Raw genomic sequence first — 17,040 nt, forward strand, 5'->3', positions numbered from 1 at the left:
AATATGTTATTTCATACAGCCTGCATGGAACTAAATACATCACCCTTTGCAGCACCATAACACCAGACTCTTTAGTGTAGAGATCTCAAACTGTTCATTTCCGATTGTTTCTTAGTTTTGGCTATAAAAACGACTTTAAGCATGGAGAAAGAAAACTCACATCGAAAACCTGATAGAAAATAAAACTTTTTAATATCAAATCACAATTTCAAAGTGATATTTGAACACGTTTCTGGTGCAACCAACATGGATTACTTCTGTTTAGCTGGAAAACACTGTTTAACTCTAAGACACACAGATGTATACACATCTGAGGTGTGTGCTGGTAGCTCTACAGTCTGGTTCCAGCTTCAGTTCCCAGTGTTGGGCATGTTTTCGTGCAGACTCTGCAGTGCCAGGTCGGTCCACTTCATCTCCTGCTCCTTCACGGACTCGGTGGATCCTCCATTGTCCTGCTCAGCTTCGGGCAGTTCGCTCTGAGAAGAAACGAGGCAGTTACATTGTGAACATTTTCATCTTTGTTAACACACAGTTAATTACTCTGCAGACACCACAGTTACCAGGGGGATGGTGACGTCTTCATACGGCAGTCTGTCCTCCCTCCAGGCGTCATCCGTCAGATCCAGGACTCTCCCGTCCCGCTGGATTTCACTGTCCATCCTCGGTGACCGGGACCCGGCTGACCCGTTCTGCTCTGCTGCCCTCGCTGCGGGTTAAACTCTCAACTGACAGACAAACCGACGTGACAAAAGGACAAAAGATGAGCTGAAGTTTGGGTGCAACTTGGCGCTGTCGTCGGCGACGTAATTCTGCGTACTGGCGCTTTCCGGTGACGTAGGCAATGGGGCTTTCATGTACTGTGGGAAATAGTGGTTAGTGCAAACTGAGTGTCTGAGACTTTTTTAAACACGATTTTATGTCATAGAAACCATCCAGACTGCTTGTCCTGTGTTAACTTGAATATTTGTATTGAGTCAATAGTATTTTGTTATGCATGCTGAAGTCTAACATGATGTGCACATAAGACAAATGTTTACCTTCAGGACAAACAAATGTCAATACAAAATAACAACACTGTGGGTTCCCTTTTATTCTTAAAATTTTATGTACAAGTGCTTTGATTTATTTATTTTTTTAAATGTACATTCAATATAGAAAGTTTATATACGCAATATTACATAGAACATTTCACAAATTGCACTAGTCTTTCACATAGATTTATAATCAGAGTCAGTATTCATTCCTCGTGTCTTAGCAGAAGCTCATTTCCGGTGGTTATTGTTCACCTATAAATATTCTAGTGCTTTTTGCATTCTGGGGAAAGTTACTGAGAAAAACAAGTTGAAGCACAAAGGGCTTTGAAAGAGCTGAGGGATGAAAGTGTGGAGGTCGCAGTTTAGACTCTGAACTTGAGGGACAGGAGACTGGAACAGTCAGAGGAGAGCAGATCTGAAGGGCCAAAGTGGATCGGAACAGACTGGACAAAAGGTCGGCAACAGTCTGAGGCCTTGTGAAAAAACAGAGCAGAGAAATCAGACACAAGCAGTTTCAGAGTTTAACATTTCCTTCCTGTTTCATACAAGAATCCAATAGATAAACTAGTAAGTGACATGTTAATATAAAAGGGCAGGTCCCGTGCACAGATGTGCCACAAATGATCCACTAATGATAACCAGGCCAAGTACCCTTAATTAGACTGAGCTTAGGGCTAAGTGTATCCAGTTTGGACAGAACAGAGGAAGAGGATAACGGCGGAAGAGACAGGTGTAATTCATCTACAATAACCCACAGTCTTCCAAAGGATTTCTCCCAAAAAATCTAGAGTAAAAAATATATTCATACAAAAAGTAAACTCTTTGTGTGTCATTGGAGGAAACCAATCGGTAGCCAAAAAAAAAAAAAATGTGGTCATCCTTTTAAATCAGAAGTGTTGATGAAGACTTGAGTGCCATTTGGTGGGGGGAGAGGAGAGGAGAGTGATGTCTGAGGAGGTGTCGCGGATATTTAGGTGACGAGTCAATGGCGGCCCGCTCTCCTGCGCCTCCCTCCCTCCATCCATCCCCTCGCCAGGGAGCTGAACGGTCCCTCTGAGCTGCGGCCATGAAGCTGCAGGGCAGCCTGGGTGCCTGAGCGCGACTGTGGGTGTGTTGGTTCCTCAGCCCTGGTCTCCGTGGTCGTTGTCCACAGGTGGCGGGACGCTGGGCATTACGGTGGTGCCGCTTCCTGCTGTAAGGTAACCCGCTACTCCTGGACCTGCGGGTGGACAGGAGGACAGATAGGATAAGACACAAGACGTCAGGTGGTACCGGAGCAGAATGAATACTTTGAATAAGGCTACAATTACTCCACAGGTCTAGATGTCCAGTGCAATAATTTTTATGGCTTCTATTCATTCTTTTGTTCAGCCTTTCTTTGCATTTTCTTCTTTAAGCGTCCCATAACAGAAAGCCTATTGTAGTGTAGACCTGAGACAACAAGGTTTACATTTAGAGATGGTGGGTAAATGGAATCACAAGTGCAAATGAAATAAATGGGAATGGAACAGTTCTAAGTAACCCATGGAAACAGATTCATTTAATTACTGTTTAAATCAGGATAAAGTCTGTAGATTTGTGTTTGTGTTACTTAGCCTTCATTGTGTTTTGGTCAATACATTTTAATTGGAATTTTCAAAGCCATTTGTGATGTGAGTTGGTGGATGAGGATGACAATGACGTGATGTGATCTTGAGCACTTGGGAAGATGAGGAGGTGGGAATGGAAAATGGAAAGATGAAAGGTGGGGGGGGGGGGGTAGAGGGATGGCAGTAGAAGAGAGGTTCAAAGTCTACCTGCATCAGAGCAAGAGAGAGGAGGGCTGCGAGGGCCCAACTCGGGTGTCTAGAGCCCACCTCGCAGTGGGCTGCTGGCGGCCAGGAGAGAAGGAGTGGACACCCCTGAGGAGGAAGAGGGAGGGGACAGGGCAGAGCCAGAAGGATACAGGAAAGGAGAGGAGAGGGAGAAAGATCCGCAGGGTGTGAGAGACACACTAAGCCACAGTGAGGTGTCGGCCACGAGGAGGCGTTAAGGGTTAAAGCAAAGCGTTAAGATTCAACATCAGCTCAGAGAGGAAGGACTTACCTGTCCATCACACACAGCCACATATATAAAGCATCTGTGCTTTTATCATACCCAATATTAAGTGCGAGTGGGTTCCATGACAACACCTTACCTGTCAGGTAGCCCGCGGTCTGAGAGTCTGAAATGAACAGGTCGTGTTTCTGGTCTTTGAAGGCACTCCACACCGAGGACCTGGAGAGAATCTCATTCACCTGGAAAAATGTGATCGTTGAAATGATTTATTCTGATGAACAGCCAGCATTTCTGTCAGTTGAACAGCGGCACTATACATTAATGGTTATGATTAATAATACTGTTGTGTCTTGCGGTGTCTCGTCGCACCTGTTCTCCATACTGTAGACTGCGAGACATCGACTTGAGAGCTTTTACTATCTGGGCCTTGGTAGCCGACGGGTTGTCTAATGTTTCCAGGCCTATTCCTTCCAGCAGCTTGAGGAGGTATGGGACCAGCTCCACTCGGAGAGCCTGGTTTAGGTCATTGACGATACAAACAATGATCAAAACGTGGCCGTCAAACACAGCCTTAGGTAAAAGAAACGTCACAAAACACACAGCTTACCTGGGCCACGAGATCCGTCTGCTCCTTCTGGAACATGCGGTTGAGAGCTTCACAGGCCAGTCCTGCCATGTCCGCCCGAGATTTCATGCCACTCATTAGGGGGCCGATCGTCTCCAGAGAAGCCATCGAGCGGACGCACAACTTAGAACACAAGAGAAGAGAGTTTTATGTTGGCGAGCAAGAGAATGAAGTGAAGGGACAACTTCTGTTCTTTGTCGCTTCCTCACCTCGTTATCAGAAAGCACATGGATGAGGCGGATGGAGCTCTTGGGTATGGCGTTGTTCTTGTGGTTGAGAGCTGCCAGGACGCGAGGCAGGTGACCGAGGGGAGGAACCTGGTCGGCCAATTGGATCTGTGAGCTGAACAGGCACACGGCTGCTGTGGTGACCGTTTCTAGAGCTTCCCCCTGCGTGCCACCAAAAAACATCAGTGACGTGAGCGTTGTTCAAAAGCATGTGTGAACGTGTGTTTCTGCTTCTCGGCTCACGTTGGGGTTGTTCTTCTCCAGCAGCTCGGTCAGGGTCTCCAGCAGGGACACCAGGAACTCTCTGGGCTTGCGTAGGACCCAGCCTGGCTGAGCGATAAAGATGCGCAGGAAGACTCCGCCCACTTCCAGCTCTCCCTGTCCTGCGCCGTAAGCCACCGTGAAGTCATCTGGTAGCTGAGAGACGGGATAAGAGGATAACAGTTTGTCAAATTCAAGCACATACAACACATGGGAGGTGTGTGGCAACAACGCATGACGGCACTTACCCTCCAGTTCACATCGGGATTATCCTTCTGCTGTTTAAAGTGCCTGTAAAATGCACAGAAATGTAAGTTATTATTTGTCATACCAGTCGGCTCTAATTGGTTTAAAAGGCAATTCAATTGGACCGGTGTCGTACTCGAGCATCATCTCCCGGACAGTGGTGGAGACGGCCTCCCTGGAGCTGTCGTTCCAGATGAGCTCGGGGTTCTCGTGCGTCCCCTCGAATATATGCACCGCGGCCTCTGCGTTGTCGCGCATGGCGTCCATGAACACGCCCGGGAGGAAGCGTATCAGCGTCAAACGCACCTGGCAGAGAGCAAATGATGAAGAGAATGAATCAGGAGGAGATACAGGAGGTTTTTGGACCGTTTCAGTGTAAAAGAGTCTGAAGTGCTGTGGTAAGATCGTGTTAAACGGTGCCAGGTCCAGACTCACCTTTGGTCCAACCAGCTTGTCCGAGGTCATCTTGGAGAAGAGCTCTGCCGTTTGTGTGCGAACTTGTGGGTGAGTGGAATTGCAGAAGAGGTCTAACAAGTATATCAGAGCACCTGGGGGGGAGGCAGAAGGGTTAAAGCAAGCGGAGGCGTAACAAACCCCTCAATTCATAGAAATGCGGCATCCCTGACACACACCTTTGGCCATAGCCTCTTTGATAATCTTTGTGTTGGAAGTCAATGCGTACAGGGTTTCCAGCACCATCTGCCTGCCTAAAAGCAAAACAAGATGTTGCTTTAGCTCAAAAACACGACACGTATACATTATGCATAGAAAGACACAACTCGGGAGCGAATGCGTCCTTACTGGAGGGGAGTGAGTGCAGCAGTAGCAAAAGGTTGGACAACACCAGGGACTCTGCAATGTTGCTCACGCACTCTTGGTTCGCCGTCACTGTATTCACGACCTACAGGAGAAACCAATGTAACTGCGAGTAGTAACTGCATTTGACATGGAAACAGCACAGACCCGGAGGAGTGTGTAAGTACCTCTAACACCAGCTGCTGCACCCTGCCAGCGCCATGGACCCTCAATAAAGAGAAGAGCAGCTTGAAATGGCCGATGCACTCCGACTCAGAACCTGTAATTCAACGGAGTGCCACTTTAAAAAGGGTCCAAAGTGAAGAACAACAGCTCGTCTTCTTGGACAAAAGACAAAAGGAGAACGAGAGAAGGTTTCCAGTCTCACCGGGGTTGTTCTTGATGACATTCCGGAGAGCCTCCAAAGCCATTTCAGCAAAGCGGAGCCTCTCTGCGTGCTGCTGGGACTCCACCTTGTTGCTCTGACTCATGGCCAGGAGGGTGTGGAGGTACTGGGCCTGGGAGCCAACGTAATCCAGGAGACTGGCAGCGAACGCCTTGGGAAACTGAGCACAGAGACAACACGGCTCGTCATTACAGCAGAGAGGTTTGCGGTTCGTTTCGTGCTAAGCTAATACAGTTGGTTCTTTTTCCTTCTTCTGGTAGAGCCAACACAGCTGTTAAAGGACTGACCAAAACGTCAATGTGGATTGTCTCGTTCTTCTACTCACCTCGAGTGGATAAGTTGGCTGCTCATTGTAGACCCGTACAAAGATCTCCCCGACTATAAGCTCTTTGCTGTGATCACCGAATACAAACTCGGCGCCAAAGCTTTTGTCATTTTCTCCCTAAGAAGAAAACACAGAGAAGATGGAAAAGGTCAGAAGCACAATAAATTAATGATTCATTCCTTTTATCTATTGTATTACAGTGCAAGTCAAATATAATTTTAGCTGATAACAGAATGTAGAAGTCAATACATCATCTAGAAACATGATTGCTGCAAATTTGTCCCTGATTTAAATGCTTTCTGACCACATTTTCTTTCACTTCTGGCCAGGAGGACGGTCACGAAACCGGGTCAGATAACAGATAACACGCGCCGACTCAAACACATGGGTTACATCAGCATTACTCTGTCTGGTATGAGTCATTCTCACCCGTTTGATGTTGGCCTCCTGCTGAGCCTCCAGGAACTCCAGCAGCTCGGCTCGTGTCCCGTTGTTCCAGATCAGGTAGGGATTTTCAGAGTTGCTGTTCAGCAACTTCAAGACCTAAATGCATAGCAGAACATGTGGAAATGAGACGGCTGTGGGTGTTTATGCATGTCAACGCTTTGTGGCATGGCCACACAAACGTGTAACTATAACCACACAGCTTCACCAGCTCAACCAACCTCAGCGGGAGATCCTGCTCCAAGCTTCCTTGAGATGTACGGTGTCAGCATGGCTGCCAGGCTCTTGCGGACAGTGGGGTTCTCTGGGGGCGGCACTTCTATGCCATTAGTCTCCGGGTCGGGATTTGTCCCGTCTGGTGTCTGCACGGGCAGCGCCAGGGCGTAGCCCCCCAGGCGGCTGAGGGCCACCAGGCTGAGCTTGGCTAAGACGTTGGCCACCTCCTGCTGGTTGGTCTCCTGGTTGGTCTGCACGCCGCTCTCCTCCAGAGTGTAGTCGTAGTTGAAGAGGTGGACCAGAAGGTGCCAAAGCACGCCGGCGTGGTACAGGTGCGTCTGCAGGAAGAAATCTACGGCAAAGGAGCTGACACACTGGACCGCCAAGGCTGCGGTTTTTGGGAGACCCTGAGAGAAGCGAACGGGTGACAGAAAGTACAATAAAGAAGAGTATTAAAGGTGCCATGAGTTATAGTTCCATGTCTATTCATTGTTTCACATTTTTTGATGAGGCTGGATGGCTACAGAGTTCTGCAAGTCAGAGTAAGTAGAACAAGATGAAGATGGCAGGTGTAAGACCCTCACCTTCCCATAGTACAAGATGTGACAGAGGTCCCTGATGATGTTGGGCAGTTCGATGATCTTTTCCCTGCATTCCTCAAACTGGGCTGCCACACTGTAGCACTTACAGATGTGCCCGCACACCTGTGGCAAATATATCAAGTGTTTCAATTATATTTGGGCAGTAAGTACAGTAGTCTACCAATAACAAGCTGTGTGTTGTGGTCATTATACCTGGACAGCCATGTCGTCAACCTTGCTGGAGGCAGTTAGTACAGTGACGCAGCGAGAAAAGGCCTCCAGCAGCACCTGATGGAAGGCAGAACACAGCGTTTCTCATTCCTGCCACACAAACTACAGCAGCTAATAAAGTCACTTAGGAAAACAGATTGCCACTCTCTATTCGTTTTTACCTCAATGCCGCTCTCCCGGCGCAACTCCTCCGCATTTAGGGCCGAGCAGTTGACTGTGTGAAAGGCGAGTTCAGCGGCAGCGGGGAGGAGGGGCGAGGTCTTGCTGAAGAGCTGCTGGTCCTCCGTCTCCATTGTGATTGTTTTGATGAGCATCGGGTAACCGGCGTACTTGTAAGGTTCCAGTTCTGTTTCGTTGACAGTTCAAATTTGCACAATGTCACTTGATTATACGCTAATAATTCCAAAATTGTACCCGACAGATGGAGCCGTACCTTCTTTGTGTCGATTGAACAGGATGCTCTGGGTTTTGAGGATGAGGATGATGTTCTCGGGGTCGGGGCCGTTTATGATTCGGGCAGACTTGGTGCACAGGAACTCGTAGGCTTTGTTGACTTTCTCAAACATGTCCTGAAAACCAGAAAAGGCTAAAAATCAATTCCACTGATCCAAAGTCCAGGGGTAGACAACATATCAGTGTTCCACCAAATCTGATCATACCCTGCCCTCTGGGTTCTTGTCCGGGTGGTACTTCTGTGCCAGTCTGAAGTAGGCTTTTCTGATTTTACTTTCCTCAAGCCTGGAGATGGAAACAGCCAACACGACTGATCAAAATTTAATGCAAATCAACGTTGAAAAGATAAATATTCTCTATCTACCTCACACCAATATCCCCCATAAACGGTAACAAATTACTATCCACTCACTGTCCCTGTCCCTTGGGGAGGTTGAGAACTTCGTAGGCTTCATCTACGGACATAGACGGCGGCTTTTTCTCCACCTCCCTCTTCCAGGCTTCAAGAGTGTCCTTCAGGAGCTTCACCTGTACGGGCAATAGTGGATCACAGCGTTAAAAAAAAAGCGGGGGACAAAGAGATGAGAGCTTGGATAAATGAGGATAGCGAAGACGCACAGCATCGCGGATGGGCCAGTTAGGGAAGCGGCGGGTGTCGCACAGGTGTCTGAGGTAGTAGATGTTGCAGAAGAGCTCGTATTCCAGCTGAGGGAAGCTGATCACGGGGATGGGACAGTACTGGTAGAGGGCCCGCGTGTTGCTCTGCAGCCTGGGGCTAAAGTCAGCCACGTGGGCGGCTATCTTCTCAATCATCATCCGCCTGAATCGGAAGGACACGAACACAAACTATTACAATTCTTCTAAGCCAAACACACTTTCACACAGTGAGAGAGAATTGTACAGATGTTGTTGTTGTTATTCCAGCCAAAACTCCACCTCATCTCGCTGCTCCAAATGGCCTCAGGCGTGTCAAACTCCCCCAAGAAGATCTCGGAGAAGCGCTCGGCCTCGTAGTTTTCCAGGTAACACACCATGGCCTCGGGCAGCACCGGGCCCAGAACACTGCGCTGCACGATGTCCTGGCCTTTAGCCTGGGGAGGAACAGCGGGCAATCGTCATTTTCAAAACAAAGGCTGGATTTACAAGTTGGAAAGAATTGAATAAATCAACTGCATGTGTACCTCCTCTGACTTGAATGCTTGCTTCAGGTGAGTGTACTTCAGGAACCTAAAGAAACCACAGGAATATTCTCAGCTTCATTAATAAATAACAGACACATTTTAGCATGGAGATACAAAAGGTCCATTGTCTTTTTAATTCGTCACCTAGCAACAGGAAGAACGTTGGAGCCCGTGTACATCATGATGAAGAAGAAGATTCCAGTTAGATAGAGGCGCTGCAGGTTGGGGTTGTCCTGCATCACCAGGTACAGAACGTTGCCCACCTTTTCCACCAGGATGGGGTCAAAGGTCAACAGCAGCTGAAAAAAAACAAAGGGAACCAATGGAGAAACGGTTAACACAAAACAGATGCAGCTGAGTTTCTAAGGATGACAAAGCAAATTGCGCGACTACCTGGACAATGTGAGGGAGGCAGGCGTTGTCGCTGATCATCCTCTTGATCTTCGGTAAAGGACGGATGATGGCGTTGTCCTGGTCCCTGAGTCGCACGGAATAAAGGTACAGCATGTTATAGTCCTGATCTATCTGTGTATGGAGTGTGTGTGTGTGTGTGTGTGTGTGTGTGTGTGTGTGTGTGTGGACCTTGTAAAGCTTCTACTGTTCCCTCACCTGCTGGGGTAGTAGGAACACATGGTAATGAGCATGTTGAGGATCAGCGTGGCCAGGTCGGACTCGTTCATCACCGCCTGCCCCGTGGCCAGCAGGCACCATTTCAGCTGAGGGATGGCCTGCAGGGGGCGCCAACCATCCATCCCCTGTGCCCAGCAGCGAGTCTTTGCCGTCAGGACGCCCGTGCTCCAAAACTCCTGCATCTTTAGAGAGAAGAAGACACAAGAAAAAGGAAAATGTGTTATATTCAAGGGGCACTTTCCTCCCTTCTTACACCTTGATGATGATCCATTTTAACTACATTCAATCTGATTTTACCGGCGTTACCCTCACTTACCTCCTCAAAACTGAAGGGTCCCCGTCTTTCTTTGTCTGCGTTACCAAAGTACCACTCTTTCTCGCTCTCCCTCTTCATGTCTGGCGATGCCTCGATCACGTTGCTCTGTGGAAACAAACACAACACGGCCTCCGTTTACTCCACACAGAAGGATTACACGCAGGTTTCAACATGTTGGCCGAAGACGAAAACCCTCCATTATCTAAGCGAGGGCACAGAGATGATTGCCTGTGTGTTTACCTGTAGCGGCACCATAGCTCTGTTGGTGTGCAGATGGGCCATTGTGAGCAGGTCCACAAAGATTCGCACCCCATTAGAGTCCATCACATCCTTGACATTTTTCTGCAGGTAAACAAGAGAGTTAACGGTCAATATTGTAGCGCGGGATCAATGAACATGCAATCCTACGGGAGGTGGATTTGTTTCATTTCCCTACCTTGTTGAGAATGAGTTTGTTAAGGAACAGGATGAGTCTGTCTCTTTCCAGTTTGTCCGTGCACTGTAACCAAGATTGGTAAAAATCTCAAACGTCTCGCCCATGTGTAAATGCTTGCAGTGATAGATAAGAGCGCCCTTACTCACCCGGTCCAGCATGCCGACAATGTATTTGGTGTCTGTGAAGGGGCCTATCTCCTCAAAGCACTTGCTGTAGACAATAGCGAGCGCCTGCAGGCACAGGCACTTCATTGAAACTTTGGGCGTGAGCAGAAAGCGATGGTAGAGCTCGTTGAAGAACTCATATCTGGGATTGGGAAAGGGAGAGACGGAGAGAGAGAGAGGGGTGTAAATCGTCTCTTCAGATGTCGTGCCGGGTGATAAAAATCATATTAGCGCGGTGGGTTGGCTTGTCGTATTTTGCGGTCTTACGATCTCTTGATGGCACTAGATTCTTCATTTTCGTCCTCCTCCAGCAGCAGACGCAGGTAATAATCGCCGATCTTTATCTCGTCTGAAAGGCACTCGTATCTCACCTGAGAGGAGGAAGAAAGCGCAGGCACAGATTTGACACGGATGTGGTGCAGAATTTATTATTTCATTTTCACAGCAGCTCTGCCCCAACTCCCCGTCCTCCAAGCTAAATTGTATCACATATAAATATACCGATGGTTAAATTTAAACTGGGCAGACAATGCACGAGTTTAACCCCCATTTCAACCTGATTTGGCTGCATTTCATCGGGTATTGTTTGACGTGCGGGGTCGGGTTTGGGGTTAAAGTGTGAGATAGTTTTGCCTCGTTTTGGTCTTCACATGATCTGATGAATTTCAGATGTCAGAAATTTTGGTCAGCCGCCTGCCAGTGTGAGCAGTTTTTGCAGTCCCATTTCCACAAAGCCGCCTGCCTGCGTCTCCACACGCCAACTATACCGTTACCAACATGTCATTGTTGGAAAAGCAGCCTTGTTGAACCCTGGCACACGTGTCTGTACATAGCATCTCATACAGCAGCTTCGCAGTGAGCTTAAAGATACTCGGCACACACCTCAAACTCCTGGTGGTTCCAGGAGATGACCGTGGCGCTGCCGAGCTCACGGTCCACGCCGAACGCGCGCATCTCGCCCTCCAGAGCGTCCCGCAGCTCTTCCCTCGTCTTCAGGTTCCAGATAAGGTTCGACCGGGCGTGGTCTTGCAGGAATCTTGAGGGAGAGGAGATCGGGAAAGGATGTCAAGGTGAAGGAGGTAAAACATGAAGTGTAGCTGCTCTAAAACTCTTGAACTCTCTGAAAGCCCTGAACGCATTTTTCCTCCCGTAAATACATCGAATCCATAGAAATATGGGGACCCTGCACACTGAGCGTCACAAAATCAGGTTGGAATCATAAATACAACAATAATAAATGTGTTAATGTATTGTACCTGTAGTAGAAAAGCGGCCAGTTAGATTCAATCTTGATCCTCTGCCTTCTCTTCCTCAGGATAACAGGCTTTTGGGTTGGGTTCTGAAATCAACCAAAAAAACAGTTTGTTAATAATGCTGTCACACACACACACACACACACACACACACACACACACACACACACACACACACACACACACACACACACACACACACACACACACACACACACACACACACACACACACACACACACACACACACACACACACACACACACACACACACACACACACACACCTTTTCAGTTAATGAAACGAGGAGACTTGAACATCTGAATAATTGCAAAACAGTGTGCATAACATTTAATTATGCCATAAAATGTGTTTTCTTTGACAACACTGTCACACCAAAACAGCATCTCCATCACACCAACACAAGGAATAAGGGAACAAGACACCGATGCCAAAATGGGATCCTAAAATTGGGTGCGCTCTGCAATCGCTGCTGGGCAGGAGGCCGCGTTTGTGCCAAGTGTGCACGTGATGCAGCTACATTAAGCTCTTTATGTTCCTCAAAATGAGGACCTCGCAAATAACAACAACACTGATGCTTGAATGTCCCACACACTCCTGATGATAGTTCCTTGCGAGTGCTCGTAGACGCGTAAATTCTCAAACAGATCCTGGAAGGTCACTTGCCCGGCTGAACTTTAAAGAACGCACCCAACACATCACATCAGATCACATCAACACGGTTTGGTTTAGGAGAGAAGGTGCATGGCTCCCATCGGTCAGTCCTACTTACCAAGTTATTTCTGTCCTGCTGCATTTGTTTGACAGCAGGGGAAAACCACACAAGACGAGGGAAAGGGTGGGACAGAGACAACACAGAGAGATTATTGTTCCGTGGGTCAAACAGAGATGAAATTGAACATGAAAAGGATTTGACATCTTCGGACTTATTAGCAATCTGAAATGAATCACCAACAAATACAAATATTCATGGGACATTTGGTGGGGGGGACAAAATGAGATGACGGCTGTGATTATTGGATTTTCAAGTGAGAGTTAAATCAGTGACAAACATATTCAGCAGAAGCTTTTTTAAGCAAGTCACCAGAAAGTACAGGAGCCAGAAAGAGAAGAGAGAGAAGCTTGAAGGTTTCATTCAAAAGCAGATCTGATTTCAGCTTTGTAGAAAAGCTAGACAGGTCAGCGGACTCTGCCCACCTCAACCCACTCACACACACTCTCTGCCCAAAAAGCCCACACAGCACTTATTCTAAAAAAGAACTGTCATCATAATCTGCATCCTAACACATGTAGCCCCTCATTACACACGGGTCTTCCAAACCACGAGTGATTGTATCTCCACATAAACCGTTTCCCCCACATCGGGCGTTGTTAGAGCTGTGACTAGCGGCATTCTGCTATACTGTTCAGCACCAGCAGGAGGAGCAACATACAGAAGCCTGTGCAGCAGCTGGCTTCAACATACGGAAATCAAAGTTGGCCTCTTGCCTCCTTTGTAGATTAAAGACAGAAGAGAACCCTCACCTCCTTCTGGGCTATCCCCATCTTATCTCTCCAGTGCATCAGCACCAGATCGGTTTTCTCCTTGGCAAACTTCTCCACCTCTTTGGCTGCTTTGCCCGCAATCCGCTGCCACTCGGGCACTTTGTTGCGGTTAAGTTGGTCCTGTGGGAAACAAAGATACAGCAACAAATAATCTATCTTTTGAGCTTCTCGTTCATTTTGTCCTGCTAAGAGGTTAAGTTAAGCGTTAAGTACCGTAGCGAGCTTCAAGTTGTCACGGATGTGCATTCTGTCCACATCTTTCTCTGGGACCGGGTCAGGACTGTCGAGGTAAGCCAGCAAGCCAGTGGGCTGAGAGCGCAGCGAGAGACAAACAACATGATGTGCGGGTTAGGCGCAGAATTAAACAGGCCCAGCTGGCAGAAAACAGCATTGGCTTCAATCCTGGAGGCCTCAACAAACATCATTATACTAAAAGCCTCTAAACTAAAAGCTACAGACGCTGGACAGGAATCAAATATTTGTTTAGAAGTGTGAACTGGGCTGATCTGGAGACTAACCAGTATCCTCTTCAGGAGGTTCATAGCCACAGGGTTCTCTGCCGTCCACAGGCCCACCAGGTGACGGCTGAGTTGCCTAGTAATTGAGAAACACTGGACGTTAACAGTGTGTTAGCGGAGTGTGCGCAGATCTTTATAGCTACCACCAGAAGAGCTAATGAGTAGTTAAGAGTTTGCTGTGTGTGTGTGTGTGTGTGTGTGTGTGTGTGTGTGTGTGTTGCATGCATGGAATCAGCTTGTACCTGTTGGTCAGCATCCTCTGGTCAGCGCTCATAGTGAACAAGGAGGTGTGCAGATGCCTCGGCAGAGCTCCTTCACTCAAAGCCAGCTCCTGCATCTTAGTGGCTATCTCCTTATCCCCCTCCTGTGTTTAAACAAAGACAACCGTGAGCGCTCAACAGCACCCGATTATTACTCAATTTAGAGCACCTAACCCAGGGAATGAAGTCTTACCTCAATAATGGCCTTCATCACCAGACCTGCGCCCTTCACGATCGCCATAGAGGGATGCTAGAGGTAGGAACAACACAGATTGATCAGCACACTGGCATTCTCGAGCCTCGAAACCATCGACGCTTTGGTCTCCCGGTGCCCGAAATGAACCCTAACCTGGAAGAGTTTGAACAGCGCGCGTCCGTCGGAAGCAACCATCTCCAGCAGCATGTCAAACTGCTGGCTCTCTGTGGTCTCGCTGTAGGGGGCGCAGAGGGCAAAGGTCAGGAAATCTAGCAAGGAGCTGATGACCAAAGCCCCCGTTCCATGGTCCTGGAGAACAAGAGAGGGAAAGACACGATTAAGGAAACCTGAAGACACCTCCTCGCCACAGAGATGTATTTTCTCAGTAACTGGTACTCGGGTGACAATAAAGAGACACTTACCACGTTAGTGATGAATTTTTCAAGGAGGTTTTCGAGGAACTTCTTAGAAGACAGCAGAGAGGCTTTGTTCAGCTGCTCCTGCCTCAGGTCGTAGTCGTCGTGCATTGGCTGCGGGGGAAAGTGAACCAGCAACTTGAATCACTTGTATTTACAAAATGACAAATGTAAATAGTGTATAGATCTCAAGCCGGAGATCTGACATGTGAGTGACACTTACACACATGAGGGCGCACAGCATGTCGATAGCAGCATGCGTCACACTGTTGTTGTTCCTTTTTAAAGCTTTGACCGTCTTTACTCCCAATTTCTCCCTGAACCTGGAAGGCAAAAGACAGATTAATGCTGAGTTGTAAACGCGTCTCCTCTCGTACGCCTCGCCAGCCCTGTCTGGGATATAAATCGCACTCGGGAGGAGCGAGTTTAAGATAGATGGAGACGCATAAATAAGAGGAGCGAGACAGAAAGAGGCAAGTGGCTCCACTGAACAGGGTGGGTTAGAGAAACCTCCCTCCTGTCTTAAGACGAAAGCAGAACACACATGATGGGAAGAAGAAGAGCTGCATGACGGACAGACGGCTGAGTAAGAGGATGAGAAACAGAAACTGTCACAGGCCCGGCAGAGATGTATGGATTCACTCGACTAGACCTCGGAATGATCGAACTGAATGCGATCAATACAAGCAGGTTGTAAAACCTTCGATGCGTCTGGACTGCATTCATTTATTCATTCATACTTAGGCAGCTGGGTGAAGGCCTGGAATCCAGCCTTGGAGGCCACCAAGCGCCGGATGGCTTGGAAATGGCTCTCCAGCTCCGCGTTGATCGCAGGCAGCTCAGCTTCCTGGGATAAAAGTGCCAAGATGGCGTTGTTGATCAGCTTCTCTTTGTTCTCGGAGAACAGACCCTGAGGAGGCGAGAGACAGAGAGAGACATAAGACGGAGAGAAAGGTGGGCGTGAGCGAGTGTGACTTCTGCTTAGATGAAAGGGAAATACATCAATCACAAAGGCCGAACACACTCACATCTTGTGTTACTGCGTGCAGAACTCCACTGTAGGAAATGTTGGCGTTGAATCTGTACACTGCATCTGCAAAGTTTCCATCTGGACAAAGAGAGGAAAGAATATAAGCAAAAACATCAGGAGAAAAAGTAACGAGAACCAGAAGGTATCAAAAACATTCACAACTTCATCAATCTCAGTCTTAGGACATGGAGCACTCACTAGGAGGCGCTGCCACGAATTTCAGATGCAGACTCTCCACCTCCTCTTCCACGGGCATGCTCAGCAAGCCCCATCTCTGTCCTCGCTGCGTGGGCGCCATCTTAACGCACACGTCCCTGTTGCCCGACGCGCGGACGCCGTCGAGCAGACTGGCCAACAGGGAGTCCCTGAGAACGAGAACGCTCAGATAAAACGCACAACAAACGACCTGCGTGGCTTAAAGAGGCCACAAGAAACACACGGAAAAGGTTTGATCGTCTTAGAAGTGAGGGAGAGTCGGGCTTTAACATTGAGTAATGCTTGTGTACCTTTCTGTGGAGGAAAACTTTCTGATCTGGCCTCTGATGAATTCTACTGTAAACACCTGAGGGTTGTCAACGTCACAGATGAGAGCAAACACCTGACGGGAGCGGAGGTGGTAGACAAGGAGAACGAGTGAAACAGGGAGAGGAGAGATTAGTCACATCACACTGACTTCAAGTGCTTTCATCCTTGCAAACTCATAAATAATGAAAAAGAACGCCGGCCAGCTCAGTGAGCATGTTTCGTGTCGTGACAGAGTGCCCACCTCTCCAAAGGGCTTGATGGTGACTATGTTGTAAGACGCCGGGTCCCTTTCTACTAAACACGTCTCGGTCAGGCACAGGATGCGCTTCACAGGCTCCTAGGACAAATGGAAGACAAAGATGAGGGCCGGTACTAACAGGAGACTTTCAACTCCTGAAACTGAAGTAAAATTAAATAGTCAAAGGGAAAGAGGAAACGAAAGAACGCTTCCTCAAATCTCAGCACTTCAGATCGCCTCTCTCACTTCAGCTGCTTAATGATTGTGATTTTGTGGAGCCATCTAACGGTCTATGGGGATTGAGATGGAGGAGAGGCGTGGCGTTCTGACCGTGTGGCGAGGAGTGATCTTCTGCACCACGAACTCGGCCAGGGATGTGATGCTCTCATCCGAGCTGTACTTTCCCAGCCTGTCCGTCACAAAATCCTCG

At 48.1% G+C, this 17,040-nt stretch overlaps 2 protein-coding genes across 2 annotated transcripts in view; both read right to left on the reverse strand.

Moving 5' to 3' along the window:
• Positions 1-173: 173 nt before the first annotated feature.
• anapc13 (anaphase promoting complex subunit 13) lies at positions 174-822 on the reverse strand. The gene is made up of 2 exons (XM_076158211.1): positions 561-822; positions 174-476 (listed from the first exon to the last, which is right to left on the reverse strand). Exons 1-2 carry the CDS (start codon positions 657-659, stop codon positions 351-353), a joined length of 225 nt encoding a protein of 74 aa, XP_076014326.1. The 5' UTR covers positions 660-822; the 3' UTR covers positions 174-350.
• A 248-nt stretch (positions 823-1,070) lies between these two features.
• The window catches only part of dnajc13 (DnaJ heat shock protein family (Hsp40) member C13), a 25,994-nt gene continuing 10,024 nt past the window's right edge, over positions 1,071-17,040 (reverse strand). Inside the window, exons 7-56 of the mRNA XM_076158047.1 lie at positions 16,941-17,040; positions 16,614-16,709; positions 16,354-16,445; positions 16,046-16,212; positions 15,846-15,925; positions 15,558-15,727; positions 15,041-15,140; positions 14,824-14,931; positions 14,555-14,710; positions 14,399-14,455; positions 14,188-14,309; positions 13,946-14,021; positions 13,641-13,736; positions 13,407-13,547; positions 12,655-12,672; positions 11,865-11,947; positions 11,491-11,644; positions 10,876-10,979; positions 10,591-10,750; positions 10,445-10,507; positions 10,249-10,350; positions 10,009-10,113; positions 9,672-9,874; positions 9,456-9,540; positions 9,207-9,361; positions 9,063-9,108; positions 8,818-8,972; positions 8,500-8,701; positions 8,294-8,409; positions 8,088-8,166; positions 7,862-7,997; positions 7,590-7,774; positions 7,411-7,485; positions 7,201-7,320; positions 6,622-7,023; positions 6,386-6,499; positions 5,957-6,073; positions 5,614-5,791; positions 5,414-5,505; positions 5,232-5,331; positions 5,063-5,137; positions 4,866-4,978; positions 4,567-4,736; positions 4,433-4,475; positions 4,167-4,340; positions 3,906-4,085; positions 3,679-3,819; positions 3,441-3,584; positions 3,211-3,310; positions 1,071-2,253 (exon numbers count right to left, since the gene is read on the reverse strand). The exon at positions 16,941-17,040 is cut by the window's right edge and continues 107 nt beyond it. Of these exons, the coding sequence (XP_076014162.1) occupies positions 2,156-2,253; positions 3,211-3,310; positions 3,441-3,584; positions 3,679-3,819; positions 3,906-4,085; positions 4,167-4,340; positions 4,433-4,475; positions 4,567-4,736; positions 4,866-4,978; positions 5,063-5,137; positions 5,232-5,331; positions 5,414-5,505; positions 5,614-5,791; positions 5,957-6,073; positions 6,386-6,499; positions 6,622-7,023; positions 7,201-7,320; positions 7,411-7,485; positions 7,590-7,774; positions 7,862-7,997; positions 8,088-8,166; positions 8,294-8,409; positions 8,500-8,701; positions 8,818-8,972; positions 9,063-9,108; positions 9,207-9,361; positions 9,456-9,540; positions 9,672-9,874; positions 10,009-10,113; positions 10,249-10,350; positions 10,445-10,507; positions 10,591-10,750; positions 10,876-10,979; positions 11,491-11,644; positions 11,865-11,947; positions 12,655-12,672; positions 13,407-13,547; positions 13,641-13,736; positions 13,946-14,021; positions 14,188-14,309; positions 14,399-14,455; positions 14,555-14,710; positions 14,824-14,931; positions 15,041-15,140; positions 15,558-15,727; positions 15,846-15,925; positions 16,046-16,212; positions 16,354-16,445; positions 16,614-16,709; positions 16,941-17,040 (6,148 nt within the window). The 3' untranslated portion in view covers positions 1,071-2,155. The remainder of the gene's footprint in view (positions 2,254-3,210; positions 3,311-3,440; positions 3,585-3,678; positions 3,820-3,905; positions 4,086-4,166; positions 4,341-4,432; positions 4,476-4,566; positions 4,737-4,865; positions 4,979-5,062; positions 5,138-5,231; positions 5,332-5,413; positions 5,506-5,613; positions 5,792-5,956; positions 6,074-6,385; positions 6,500-6,621; positions 7,024-7,200; positions 7,321-7,410; positions 7,486-7,589; positions 7,775-7,861; positions 7,998-8,087; positions 8,167-8,293; positions 8,410-8,499; positions 8,702-8,817; positions 8,973-9,062; positions 9,109-9,206; positions 9,362-9,455; positions 9,541-9,671; positions 9,875-10,008; positions 10,114-10,248; positions 10,351-10,444; positions 10,508-10,590; positions 10,751-10,875; positions 10,980-11,490; positions 11,645-11,864; positions 11,948-12,654; positions 12,673-13,406; positions 13,548-13,640; positions 13,737-13,945; positions 14,022-14,187; positions 14,310-14,398; positions 14,456-14,554; positions 14,711-14,823; positions 14,932-15,040; positions 15,141-15,557; positions 15,728-15,845; positions 15,926-16,045; positions 16,213-16,353; positions 16,446-16,613; positions 16,710-16,940) is intronic.

The sequence above is a fragment of the Genypterus blacodes genome, unplaced genomic scaffold, assembly GCF_046128005.1.
Source record: "Genypterus blacodes isolate CSIRO-AG114 ecotype Tasmania unplaced genomic scaffold, CSIRO-AGI_Gbla_v1 ptg000076l_1, whole genome shotgun sequence".
In the NCBI taxonomy this organism is placed as follows: domain Eukaryota; kingdom Metazoa; phylum Chordata; class Actinopteri; order Ophidiiformes; family Ophidiidae; genus Genypterus; species Genypterus blacodes.